Source organism: Canis lupus, chromosome 16 (genome assembly GCF_048164855.1).
Source record: "Canis lupus baileyi chromosome 16, mCanLup2.hap1, whole genome shotgun sequence".
NCBI lineage: Eukaryota > Metazoa > Chordata > Mammalia > Carnivora > Canidae > Canis > Canis lupus.
This window is the reverse complement of record NC_132853.1, coordinates 39,563,113-39,577,520: the sequence shown is the minus strand read 5'-3', so window position 1 is coordinate 39,577,520 and position 14,408 is coordinate 39,563,113. Positions and strand designations below refer to the sequence as shown.

Genomic DNA, 14,408 nt, shown 5'->3' with positions numbered 1-14,408 from the left:
TCAAAAGCCTTCGCGTCTCATTATTTTTCCTTCCTGAATTGTTATCCTTAGCTGTCAACTGTTCTGGTGTTCCCTGCAGGAAGAGGGGTCCACGGCAGTTGACTTTAGGATTTCCACCTCTATCCCCTCAGGACTCTCCATGAGGACATTGGAAGGAGGTTGTTTACAGCAAGTACCTGGAACTCTCTGCTGAGGGCTTTGTCTAGATGAAGGAGCAAGCTCTCAGCAGGCCAGAGGTAGGCAAAGCAAGTGTCCAAGAGAAGTCCTCAACCAATGGGCAGCAGTTGGCTAGGCGCTCTAGCCTCTTTCCTCTAAGTGGAGCATAGGAGACCACACGTCCTCGGTGGGACTGAACCCCAGCCACCTCTGGGTGTCATCTGCTCTTGAAACCATTCTGGATTGACATCCATCTCTTTCCTGGTCACTTCTCAGATTCCCTGTGACACTTACTGAGATGCTCTCCCAAACAAACTACTTGTCCTCAAACCTCTGTGTCGGAGTCTGCTCCTGAGGTCACCCTAACACCAGTGGTCCCAATCTCAGTAGCAGTCCCTTCAAAACATTTCCATACCATATGAGTGGTACCAATGGCGACAGTCAACTCCTGAACTAATTTTTCACTGAAGCATGAAAGCTTTTCATGGTGGGCTGCTTCTTCTGACAGTTTTTTGTACACTTGTTTTTAGACTATTAGTCTCCAACGTTTTAAATGTTATCATATATGCTGAGGGATAGGACACACTCCCATGAGTGATACAGCTCACCATCTTCACAACCTTCTCCCTAAAGGAGGCTTCTTTAGGGGGAACTGTCCCAAGCTGTGATTATGACATGGCATTACAATAAACAGAGGCTGAAAAAGAGAATCTTGCACGACTGGTGTATAAGGAAGAGTTCCAGGAGGAATCAGTAAGAAACTGAGGGAAACAAAATAGGAGTCTAAAAGAATCTAATGCAAAATGTGGTTCCAGTTCAATTCTACCCTCATATTGTGACCCCAGAGAGGAGGGGTATGGACTGTTTACAAACCTGCTTCTCTTAGGAGCAAGGGAGTTGGGACCTTGTAGTCCTCCATCACTTATTACTACCTTTGGACAACTTTTGAAGTAGAGAAAGGAGAGAGGAGGCTGACTTTCAGTGGCTGTTTGACCTAGTTTAACATTTATACCTACAGAAGAGTGTGGGTAAATAGTGTGTGCCTATAGTATTCTATACTGGCAGTATCTTGTGGTTCAGGGCATTTTTGGAAGGAATCTTATGGGATATTATGTATCTACCTCTAGGTCCGCTCATGTCTATGAATTTCTTTCATTAATCTCACTTCTTGTGGTTTGTGTCAATTTTGAGAAAAACCTGGAAGAGGAGAGTGAAGTATGTGGTTCCTCTGCTCCTTTAGCTGACTTGTCCAGGGAATTGACCTAGATCCCCATCCCTGAGAACCCTGAGTCCCTTGTTCCTATATCTTCTTCAGGCTACATTACTTGCACATCTATAGTTAATCCTGGAAATATGTATACCAAGGATTTACTTTTAGATCACCTCCTGGTCTCCATAGCTCCTTTCTCTGCTTGCTGATCTCCTGGCACTAGAAACCCAAGGGGATAAGGTGACATCCAGAACTTTTATTCCAATAAGAACTTTACCATGTCCCCGGAGATAGCACTCTTCTCTTATAGCTGAGACCCGTTGGTGCACAAAGCCTATAATTATGGGATAATGAGGTACAATTCCACAAATGAGTACTGGGAGTGAAGATGAGTAGGTAACTCCTATATCCCGGTATGGATTATTGTATTCTAGTGGGGGTATATTGGCATTTTGTATATTTAGCACTCATGGTCATCTCATATCCCATATCCCACAGCATCCAGATATATGAATACTGCAGCTTCCCCTGTATATGGTTATATATTTATTTGGAAAGTTTTAAAGAAATTTCTACTATAAATACTTGTTGTTGTTCTTTAGCCTGGGTGACTGGCCTCTATTGATGGGTCAATGCATTCTAGGTCTGAGAACTGGCTCAGGTCTGAAAACTGCATGAGGGATCACATGTTTTGGGGGACCACTGACATCAGCTTTTTGTTCATGTACTCCCTAGTTCTATAGAGGTTAAGCTAAAAAACTTAAGGTATAGAGCTTAAGGTACAGTATACCTATAACCTATTTGGTTGCCTATATCCTATTCTGGGGACACCATGTTCTATTATCCATATTGATAGGTAGATCCTTGAGGTTCACATATCATTCTGTCCCCTTTGTCATTCCAACCTTGTTGGCCATTACATCATTATACTCCTGTTACTTCCTAGAGTTAAATGCTGCCACCTGACCTCCACTATTCCGAGATATATCATGCCCATTATTCCTAGGGAGATCAGTTCTCTGATAGTATTCCCTACTACAACCTCTGAATTCAGAATAATAGACACTATTTTCTCAGTGATGCCACTGACTCCCATGCCTGATAATGCCTTATTACCTCAGTAAAGAGAGTGCCTTTGAGACCTACTAGGGATCATATTCAGCCAGTTGCCCTTTCTGAGCTTGTGACTACTGTATTCTAACATATCCACCTCTCTGCACCTTTTGATCCCTTTTCCTCATCTGTGTGTGGTGTGTGCTAGATAAATCTGTACTGGATATGCATTGTTATGTAACATTACCTCACTTTTTAGCCTCTTAAAATGACACAAACTTATTACCTCACAGTTTCTGTGGATCAGGAATTCCCTGTTGTTCATTTGGGTTCTCACAAGGGTTCCTCAACTGATTACCTGGCATTAAGTCTCATCTGAGGTCTCGATTGGGGAAGAATCCACTTTCAGTTTCACTCATGTGATCCTTGGTGGGATTCAGTTCCTTGAGGGCCACTGGAGCAAGGACCTCTCTTCCTTGCTGGTTGGTGAATGGAGACTGTGCTCAGTTATTGTAGCCTTGTAGGGCTACAAGGATCTCTCCCACATAGCGCTTGGCTTCAACTAAGCTAGTGAGAGAGAGAAAGAGTTGTCTTTCAGATGAAAGTCACAGTCTTTCATAACTCAGTCCTTTAATGTTGCCATATGATGTTTAGAAGCAAATTATTTAAGGGGAAGGAAATATGTAAAACCATGAACACCAAGAGGTGGAAAGCTTTGAGCCTTCCTGGAGTCTACCTCAGAACTGGCACATAATATTGAAAGAATCAAAAGACATATAAGATTCCTTTATACAAAATTTGAAAACATGTAAAACTAAACTATATCGTTTAGGGATGTATAACCAGGTGGTTAAATCATGAAGAAAATTAATGAAAAGATCATTAAAAATCTAGTTAGTGATAATCTATATAGTGGAAAGAGGGGGATGTGGTCCAGAAGTCATATCATGGGCTATTTTGGTGAAGACAACATTTTATTTCATGACTTGGGAATTGGGTATATAGTATTTGTGCCAAAATTATTATATTACACATGTATATTTTATACACTATGCAGTATATGTGTTTTTCATAAGAGTTTTTATAAATTCAGTGTAGACTGAAATAGTTGCTCTATTTACAGTTAAAAAGGAATATTCAATTATGCACTGATTGAACCTACAGTTGACCATTGAATGATACAGGTTTGAACTGCCTGAACCCATTTATAGGTGGATTTTTAAAATAAATACAGTGCAGTAGTCTAATATATTTTCTCTTCCTTATGACTTTCTTAATAACATTTTCTTCTCACTAGCTTACTTTATTATAAGAGTTCAGGGATCCCTGGGTGGCGCAGTGGTTTAGCGCCTGCCTTTGGCCCAGGGCACGATCCTGGAGACCTGGGATCGAATCCCACGTCGGGCTCCCGGTGCATGGAGCCTGCTTCTCCCTCTGCCTATGTTTCTGCCTCTCTCTCTCTCTCTCTCTCTCTCTGTGTGTGTGTGTGTGACTATCATAAATAAATAAAAATTAAAAAAAAAGATTTATAAAAAAAGGGAGTTCAGTATACAAGACACATAACACACAAAATGTGTGTTATTTGACTATGTTATTGGTAAACTTACCGTCAAGAGTAGGCCATTAATAGTTCTGATTTTAGGGAGTCAAAAGTTAAGTGGGGATTTTCAACTCCACAAGGGATGGCACCTCTAACCCCTGTGTTGGTCAAGGGTCAACTGTCATTAAAGAACTGAAGGAAAGTTCACCAGTGGTATATGGGCATTTATATGGCTAAAATATTGCTTTAATTATATATACTACTACTATCAAAACTGATAATATTGTTAATGTGTATCTTTATATGTTTTAATAGAGCTCAAGAGGCGGGGCAAGATGGTGGAGGAGTAGGGGCTCACCTGGCCCCACCAACTTACCTAGATAATTTTCAAACTGAACACCTATAAATTTGACCTGAGATTTAAAGAGAGAACTGTCAGAACGCTACAGAGAGAAGGGTTTTCACTTCTAACAAGGTAGAAAGGTGGAAAAAAATAAAATAAAAGAATCAAGTAGGGAGGGGCTCCGCAAGAGTAGGGCTAAGGCCAGTGCAAAAGCCTCAGCTCCAGAGAAGCAAGAACTTTAAAAAATTGGCACCACATTCTTCCCAGATGGAAAAGTGCTTAGCAGGGAAATTGGGCAGAATCATAGGAGGGGCAGTGAGGCCTCCAATTTTCCGGAGTCACTAATAGAGGAGGTATGCCCTGGGGAAAGCCCACCACAAACTGTGGGTCGATCTTGGTAAAGGACTGGAGCGCTCGCCCTTGGGGCATCTGGGAGAAGCTGGTGGGTCAGATAGCCGTGCCCCCCAGGCACTCTTCAGAGTGTAGGGATAGAGGGAACATAACTCAGTTTCTTAAAAGCCATCTACAAAATGCCCACCGCAAATATCATTCTCAATGAGGAAACACTGGGAGCCTTTCCCCTAAGAGCAGGAACATGACAAGATGTCCACTCTCACCGCTGCTATTCAACATAGTACTAGAAGTCCTAGCCTCAGCAATCAGGTGACAAAAAGAAATAAAAGGCATTCAAATTGACAAAGAAGAAGTCAAACTCTCCCTCTTCTCAGATGGCATGATACTGTACCTAGAAAACCCAAAAGACTCCACCCCAAGATTGCTAGAACTCAAACAGCAATTTGGCAGCGTGGTAGGATACAAAATCAATGCCCAGAAGTCAGTGGCATTTCTATACACTAACAATGAAACTGAAGAAAGAGAAATTAAGGAGTCAATTCCATTTACAATTACACCCAAAAGCATAAGCTAGGAATAAACCTAACCAAAGAGGTAAAGGATCTCTACGCTAAAAACTATAGAACATTTCTGAAAGAAATTGACGAAGACACAAAGAGATGGAGAAATATTCCATGCTCATGGATTGGAAGAATCAATATTGTGAAAATGTCCATGGTACTCAGGGCAATTAACACGTTGAATGCAATCTCTATCAAAACACCATGGACTTTCTTCAGAGAGTTGGAACAAATAATCTTGATTTGTGTGGAATCAGAAAAGATCCCGAATAGAGGAATATTGAAAAGAAAACCAGAACCGGGGCATCACAATGCTGAATTTCAAGTTGTACTACAAAGCTGTGATCATCAAGACAGTGTAGTACTGGCACTAAAACAGACACATAGGTCAATGGAACAGAATAAAGAACCCAGAAATGCGCCCTCAACTCTATGGTCAACTAATATTTGTCAAAGGAGGAAAGACTATCCACTGGAAAAAGGATAGCCTTTTCAATAAATGGTGCTGGCAAAATTGAACAACAATGTGCAGAGGAATGAAACTAGACCATTCTCTTACACCATACACAAAGATAAACTCAAAATGGATGAAAGATCTAAATGTGAGACAAGAATCGATCAAAATCCTAGAGGAGAATATGGGCAACATCCTTTTTGAACTTGGCCACACCAACTTCTTGCAAGATATCATCTATGAAGGCAAGGGAAACAAAAACAAAAATGAATTATTGGGACTTCATCAGGTTAAAAAGCTTCTGCACAGCTAAAGAAACAGTCAACAAAACTGAAAGACATCCTACAGAATGGAAGAAGATATTTGCAAATGACCTACCAGATAAAGGGCTAGTATCCAAGATCTATAAAGAACTTATTAAACTCAACACCCAAGAAACAAAGAATCCACTCATGAAATGGGCAAAAGACATGAACAGAAATTTCAGCAAAGGAGACATAGACATGGCCAACAAGCACATGAGAAAATGCTCCGCATCACTTGCCCTCAGGGAAATACCAATCAAAACCATAATGAGATACTATCTCACACCAGTGAGAATGGTGAAAATTAACAAGACAGAAAACAACAAATTTTGGAGAGGATGTAGAGAAAGGGGAAACCTCCTGCACTGTTGGTGGGAATGTGAACTGGTACAGCCACTCTGGAAATCTGTGTGGAGGTTCCTCAAACAGTTAAAAATAGAGCTACCCTATGACCCAGCAATTGCACTACTGGGGATTTACCCCAAAGGTACAGATGCAGTGAAAAGCCGAGACACCTGCACCCCAATGTTTATAGATAGCAGCAATGTCCACAATAACCAAACTGTGGAAGGAGCTTCAGTGTCTATCGAAAGATGAATGGATAAAGAAGATGTGGTCTATATATGTAATGGAATATTACTCAGCCATTAGAAACGAGGAATACCCACCATTTGCTTCTACATAGATAGAACTGGAGGGTATTATGCTGAGTGAAGTAAGTCAATCAGAGAAGACAAACATATGGTTTCATTCATTCAGGGAATATTAAAAATAGTGAAAGGGATTATAGGGGAAAGGAGAGAAAATGAGTGGGAGATATCAGTGAGGGTGACAGAACATGAGAGACTCCTAACTCTGGGAAACGAACAAGGGGTAGTGGAAGAGGAGGTGGGTGGGGGGACGGGGTGACTTGTTGAAGGGCACTGAGGAGGGCACTTGACAGGATGAGCATTGGTTGTTCAGTATATGTTTGCAAATGGAACTCCAATTAAAAAAAAACCTAAAATAAATAAATAAACATTTTAATAGTGCTTAATTTTTATTATGAAATAACTTAATTGACTTGAAATATATTAATTTCCTTATCATTTAGCAATGCCTAGTGTAGGGGGTCTCTATTTAGATAATAATTCTACAAATTAAGTCTCTATAGTTACCTAATAGTAGCACATTTTAGCTACAGACTAAGTATATCCCAGATATTTTTTAAAATAATGAGTACTAACATAACATATGTCTTACCTGATAAGGGAAAAAATTTTTTTTGCATGCCATTCTATAAAGGTTATATTAACATGGTATGTTCAGTTTCCCTGAGAAACACAACACAGGTTCCTCAATGGTGTTGCAAACATCAGTTAGGTCCACTTTGTTCAACTTTCCTTGATGTTTACCTAACTAATGTATATTGTTGTCAAATTCTAAAAAGAAAACAAAAAAATTTTTAAGTATTTTTTATATTCTGTATGGCCACATATATAACATTTAACATATATAATATATTATATAACACATATTAACATTTTTTTAAAGTACACAAAAGAAAAAAATTGCACTCCATCTAATCTATTGTAATAAAAGAGTTACAGTTTAGGTAGACCATACATAATTTATGGGTATGGTCCTGAAATTAATTATTATCAATTCTACTTCTCCAGACAATGGGTAAAAATTTTAGCAAGGAGTACATAGGGTGTTGTCTCTGTTGGTTTTGTTTTTCATTTTTTAAAAATCCAGTGTGCTATCACTAGCAATTTCCCGTGCCCCATTGTCCTATTCTCATCCATGTAAAACTTTTGTTTGGAATGAGAGATCTAAAAGAGTAAAGAGAATTATCAAGGTTTCAGTCTGAAATTGCTCAAAGTTTAGTGGTTCAAAATCAGTATCATTTTTTTCTATTAATTAGATGTTACCAATTTTAATATTGCATCTACTTCTGTTCCCAATTGTCTAATATTACACAAATTAATGTCATATAGACAGTTTAAGGAGCTGGATCTAAAACAGTTTAAGGAGCTGGATCTAAAACCATGCATTAAGATTACCTCAGGAGTGAAAAAAAAAATTCACATGCCCAGGCCATACACCAGATCAGTTAAAAATCAGAATTTTTGAGGGCAGAAGTCAGGCATCAAGACTTTTCATCTCTCCTCGGTGATCCCAATATGTAGGCAACTTTGTGAACCACTGGCCTAGGGACGGATTCTCTGCATATTTCTCTATAATGAGAATGTACTCTGCCTTTGCAACTATTGCAAAACAGGCTTTCTTAGTCTCCCTCTATTTACATGGAAAACTCTCCCCTGGTAATAAGAACATTTTTTTAATGATTTTTCTTCCCTCAGCATCTCCTATACAGCAAATCAAGTGAAAATCTCTCCCCTTGGGACATGTTGCCTCACAATAGAATTGTTTAATGCCTCAGGTTCTCTAGCTCTGAAAATCAAGTGTTTGCTAAGAAAGTTATTGTGACAAAAATATGGCAAGGGGCTTGGTCTTCAAATGGTCCTAATTAAGGTATTTAAGAATCTCATCCAATGGTAATCAATGCCTCTCTGTTTTCACCCAGTCTTGAGTTCTGGGACCCCCTCAGTCCCAGGCAAACAGGAATGGCTGATAGTAGTTACAATAAGCCTTTGTACTTTGTTCCTACAGCTTCTTCATTCAGAACTAGTGATACATGGATCAACATTAGCAATTCTCACAGGCATATGCCAAGCTAATGGGCCCAAAGACAGAAAAGAAATTATGCTATATATCATCTTTTTGAAGCTCTAGATCAAAACAAACCTACAGTGAAAAAAATATTAAAACAACGGCTGCCCCTATGATGGTGGGGAGTTTTACTGAAGTTCCATGTGGGAATTTTCTGGTATAATGGAAAATATTCTCTATCTGGATAGGTATGGTGGTTATATTGATGTGCATCTGTTAATCAAAACTCATCAAATAGTATGCTTAAGATATGTACATTTCACAGTATGTAAAATTTACCTAAAACGTAAAACAAATCATAAAAAGTAAATAAGAAACAGTAACTAGAATTATTTATTTAAAAATAAATCTATGTCTTTACCAAATTGTAATCTTGGCTAATTTGTCTTAGACACCATTCTTTTAGTTAAATTATACTACTATGAGCTCCTTTGATGTTGCACAATTGTGTGTGTGTGTGTTAGCATATGCACACACACATGCGTGTATGTGATCCTCACAGTAATCTGTAAATTCCTGGGGAGGAAACTCTGTAACTGCTCAATAACTGGCAACATGTGTATCTCAGATTATCCACTCAACAATCTGCTTTATAAACAGGCAGGAACCTGATAGAGGTACTTCCTCAAAGCTTGAATGAACAGAAATTTAAGGAGCAGGTCTGTAAGTGTGGTCCTTGGGCCTTCAGCATCAACATCATCTGGATACGTGTCAGAAATGCCAAACCTTGGGGCATCTAAGGTGGCTCAGTGGTTGAGCTTCTTTGCCTTTGGTTCAGGTTGTTATCCCAGGGGTCCTGGGATCAAGTCCCACATCAGGCTCCACACAGGGAGCCTGCTTCTCCCTCTGTCTATGTCTCTGCCTCTCTCTTTCTGTCTCTCCTGAATAAATAAATAGAATCTTTATTTTTTATATACATATTTTTAATTGAAGTTCAATTTGCCAACATATAGTATAACACCCAGTGCTCATCCCATCAAGTGCCTTCCTCAGTGCCCGTCACCCAGTCACCCCATCCCCCCCGCCCACCTCCCCTTCCACTACTCCTTGTTTGTTTCCCAGAGTTAGCAGTCTCTCATGTTTTGTCACCGTCTCTAATTTTTTCCACTCATTTTCCCTCCTTTCCCTTATAATTCCTACCACTATTTCTTATATTCCCCATATGAATGAAACCATATGATGATAAAGAAGATGTGGTCTATATATACAATGGAATATTACTCAGCCATTAGAAAGGACAAATACCCACCATTTGCTTCAACGTGGATAGAACTGGAGGGTATTATGCTGAGTGAAGTAAGTTAATTGGAGAAGGATAAACAAAAATTTTTTTTTAAAAAAGCCAAATCTCAGACTCCACTCTGCAGTCAAAACCTCTGAGGATTGTCCCAATCATATTTAATAAGCCCTTTGGATGATTTAATGCCTGCTCACATTAGATTATCACTAAATAAACGAAAAGTAAAAATAGTAACTAAATGAAGTTAAATTGACTAAAATCCATTCACATTTCAAATGGATCCAAAAAACATGTGCTACAGATTTCCCAGCTATGGCGGTAAGTTCTGAGGAGAGGTATATTCTGATTATTCAACATTTTTTTTTTTGCTCCGTTGAAGAATATTTTAAATTAAGAATCAGATGAGGGATAAAAATGAAGCTATGCCTTCCAGAACCTAATGACAAGCTGGAGAAAACAACATAAATATATGATATTAAAGCAACAACTTAATGAGCAATTGAACATGGTAGTGACAGGAACTATACAGATAATTGCCTGACATGCTTTTAGAGTAGAGAACATGATCCAAAGTTTGAAACATCCAAGAAAACCCATTCCAGTGCCGTAGAAATCAGCAATGTCATATCATATAGAGCTGTCTCCTTCCTCATTGCTCAATAATAACCCACAAAAAGGGCCTTTTCTTCTTGTCTCATGCCACATGCCACACTATGCAGATGGAATTTCTTCTCCACTGATCATTGGAAGAAATGCATGACCAGAAATATAACTGCCCTAATCCCATCCTGCTAGGAGATGTAGAAGGGGACAGGAAAAAAAATGCAATTGCAAATGTCACCTATCACATGACAGCCCTCTGTGGAGGAACATGAGGAGAGACTGGTCCAGAAGATGCCAGGGGGTGTGAGTCAGGAGGAAAAGCAGACCAGATAAAATCACATCTAGAAAAGAAAATTAGTTCCATGAGTTTAAACCATTACATAAACAAATATTATTGTATAATCTGGCAATTACTTAACCATTAGTAAAACAAAAATAAGGAAGATGTGTTGGCAAGTTACCATGTTCGGGCAGTATATAAGAAGCCATGGCATGATGAGACTTCCAAACTCAAGACCTTCAATCTCCTAGAAACACACCAGAAACCTCCACCCTCTGACACCATGGTCAACTCCTGTTGTGGCTCCATCTGCTCTGAGCAGGGCTGTGGCCAGGAGACCTGCTGCCGCCCCACCTGCTGCCAGACCACCTGCTGCAGGACCACCTGCTGCCGCCCCAGCTGCTGTGTGTCCAGCTGCTGCCGCCCCTCCTGCTGTGGTTCCAGCTCCTGTGGCTCCAGCTGCTGCAGGCCCAGCTGCTGCATCTCTAGCTGCTGCCGCCCCTCCTGCTCTAGTTCCAGCTGCTGTGGCTCCAGCTGCTGCCGCCCCTCCTGCTGCATCTCTAGCTGCTGCCGCCCCTCCTGCTCTAGTTCCAGCTGCTGTGGCTCCAGCTGCTGCCGCCCCACCTGCTGCCAACCCACCTGCTGCCAGACCACCTGCTGCAGGACCACCTGCTGCCGCCCCAGCTGCTGTGTGTCCAGCTGCTGCCACCCCTCCTGCTGTGGTTCCAGCGGCTGTGGCTCCAGCTGCTGCAGGCCCAGCTGCTGCATCTCTAGCTGCTGCCGCCCCTCCTGCTGTGACTCCAGCTCCTGTGGCTCTAGCTGCTGCCGCCCCTCCTGCTGCTGCCCCTCCTGCTGTCTGCGCCCAGTCTGTGGCCGGGTCTCCTGCCACACCACTTGCTATCGCCCCACCTGTGTTATCTCCACCTGCCCCCGCCCCATGTGCTGTGCCTCTTCCTGCTGCTGAGTATCTCTGACTATAATCTTTTTGACATATGGATGTCTTCACAAGTCACATAAAATGCGTTAAAGCCAGCCAGTGACTGTGGAATGGACTCTTAGCTGCCAACTCCTCATCTTCTGATTTGGGCATTCAGAGTTGGTGTTGAGTTCTAGGAAATGACAGGTTTAATAAAACAACTGTCAAATGATTTTTAACCCAGGCCCAAATGTATCTATTTTCAGGCCAGCAATATCTTCATCCTATGTATACACTGACTGTGATGATCTTACGTGACATTGTTTTCATATATTCTCAATAAAGAGCCATTCCCCCTGATATTAAAATCTCCTGATTCGTTAATGATTTGCATGAACATATGTGTGTGTGTGTGCACGCACTCGTGTCTTTACTGTGTCTTTACGTGTGTCTGTCACCTCATACCAAAGGCCATCTTGCTTCAAATGCAAGTGAACATGTTCAAGAGTATGTTCCACTTATATTGGAATCAAGACTCCACTAGGCATTCATTGTATGACATGGACAAAATGGCTTAACCTCTCCAAGCCTCAGTCTGCTTTCTCTGAGAAATGGGGACAATACACCATGTTCTTCAAAGGTTCAAAGACATAATCTGTGTAATATAATGTAATATAGTTAGCACAGGATGGGGTACATAATGTAAGCTCTCAAGAAATATCTTTTCTTTTTTTCTTTCGTTCTTTCTTTTCTTTTTTTATTTTTATTTTTATTTTTTTTGGTTATTTGTCTTGGAACACTACTCTGGACTAGAATAGTTAGTATCTTAGCATAGTTTTGTCTTTGCTAGAACAGCAAAGAAAGTTTACATTATTGTTTCACTGTCCTCTATAACTCAAAATTAAGTTTTAGTATATGTCTCAAAAGTCCCTTTTAAAAACACTAGTGAGTTGAACACCATAAAGTCATCTAAATTTCACTTGATATATTTCTACTTCAAGTATGTTCCATTATTGGTTGTGCAAATATCAGGTATTCTTTGTAGCTCAAGTACTTTCTCCTCCTTCCTTCCTCCCTCTTTCTCCTTCCTTTACTAAGGATAAAAACTCTCTTTTAGAATACTAAGTATACCTTCTAACCCAGATTTCTGGAAATCTATGAACTCCATGGCAACTTTTCAATACAAAATGTAAAACTTTTCATTAATAGATGCTCAAAATTTTAGTATTTCTAGACTGAAACTTCTTATTTTTTCATCTCATGAAAACCCTCATGTTACTGAAGTTTCTCATCCTCTTGATTTTTTTTCACTTTGGGCTTTTGTCACCTTGCCTGGTTTTACCTAAGAGAATATGCACAGGATATTTCTTTGAGACTCAGTTTTCTCAGCAGCCAGACTGAGGTAAGAATAATCTTCCTCAGCTGAGAAAATGTGTCACAATATACATAATATTATGATGCTTATACAAATATAAAGGTCTGTATGTTTTGATTCATAATCTGTATAGTAAAAACATTTTAAATTCAAATTGTGCATACATCAGTTTTATCAATTAGCTGTGTTATATTTCCCCAAAATTTAACAAATGTAATTAAGGGTTATTTCTAAAAATTTTTTTAAAAAAGTTATAAGGTATAAGAGACAAACCAGATAGGAGTTGATATAAAAGGGGGTTCATTTCAACACAGGTTGGATACCATATTCTTAGCATATCAGAGAAATGTCTGGTAGACATTTCCAGCTTCACCTTTTCAACTTACCCTGAAATGTTCTGCAGAATATAGCCCTGCCTATTCACACACTAGAATTAACATATCTTTCATCCTCTCATATGTTCCTCTTTAATAACTACTAATTATAGGATGCAGGTTCCCGTTTCAACGTTATGCTTTATTAGCTAGAGCTGAATCAAAGAATGTAGGTTTTATACTATTTTTTTTTCAGTATTGAAGTATATGAGGCTTGTAATTTCCTATTTTTATAACAAGAACTGAATCACAGTAGGAATAAGATAGAACTCTGAATCTGTGAATTAAAAGGACTATTTATAAAAGTGTGGACAGAGCTTAGGGAAAGCAACAAGGAATAGCTCTATATCTATGGCTCATAATAGCAAGGAGCAGTTACCCAATGCCTGAAGATCTATGCAAAGATTTGGGTGAAGTAGTCAAAGGGCAGCATGCCAAACTTCTTAGGATTACTACATACAAGCACTCAGTGTACAGTAATTTCCATCAGGGAAAGTTACAGTGCTCCAAAAGATTCAAAAGTGATACCAGAGATATTGTGGCAGAGAAAACCAAGGTATAAACAATTATGAATGGGAAAATATGGCTGAGTGATTATTCTGTGATCCCACTGAGTATACCTAAACACAGAATTGGGATGATTTTCAGTGAATAGAGAATGGATTAAGTCTACCCTTCATCCAGTTTTATTTAGCCTTACTAAATAGGTACCACTGAAATTGCTCAAGCCTTCCTAGGTAGTAAGCTCTAAGCAATATAGAATTCCAGAAGAACAATAAGAAATGACTGTTCTGATGAAGGAGACAGCTGAAGGGAGACTTGTAATCCCCACAAATACTTTTAACAGTCCTGTCTGGCTGGTATGTGGGGAGACAGTTCCTGGAGGTTAACAGCAGAATCCTGATAATTAAATAGCTTTTTCCTCTGGTT

The 14,408-nt window shown here is 39.6% G+C and overlaps 1 protein-coding gene across 1 annotated transcript; it reads left to right on the top strand.

Moving 5' to 3' along the window:
• Nucleotides 1–11,055: 11,055 nt before the first annotated feature.
• LOC140607521 (uncharacterized) lies at nt 11,056–12,081 on the top strand. The gene has a single exon (XM_072782211.1). The coding sequence runs from the start codon at nt 11,097–11,099 to the stop codon at nt 11,775–11,777; it is 681 nt and encodes a 226-aa protein (XP_072638312.1). The 5' UTR covers nt 11,056–11,096; the 3' UTR covers nt 11,778–12,081.
• The last annotated feature ends 2,327 nt before the right edge of the window (nt 12,082–14,408 follow it).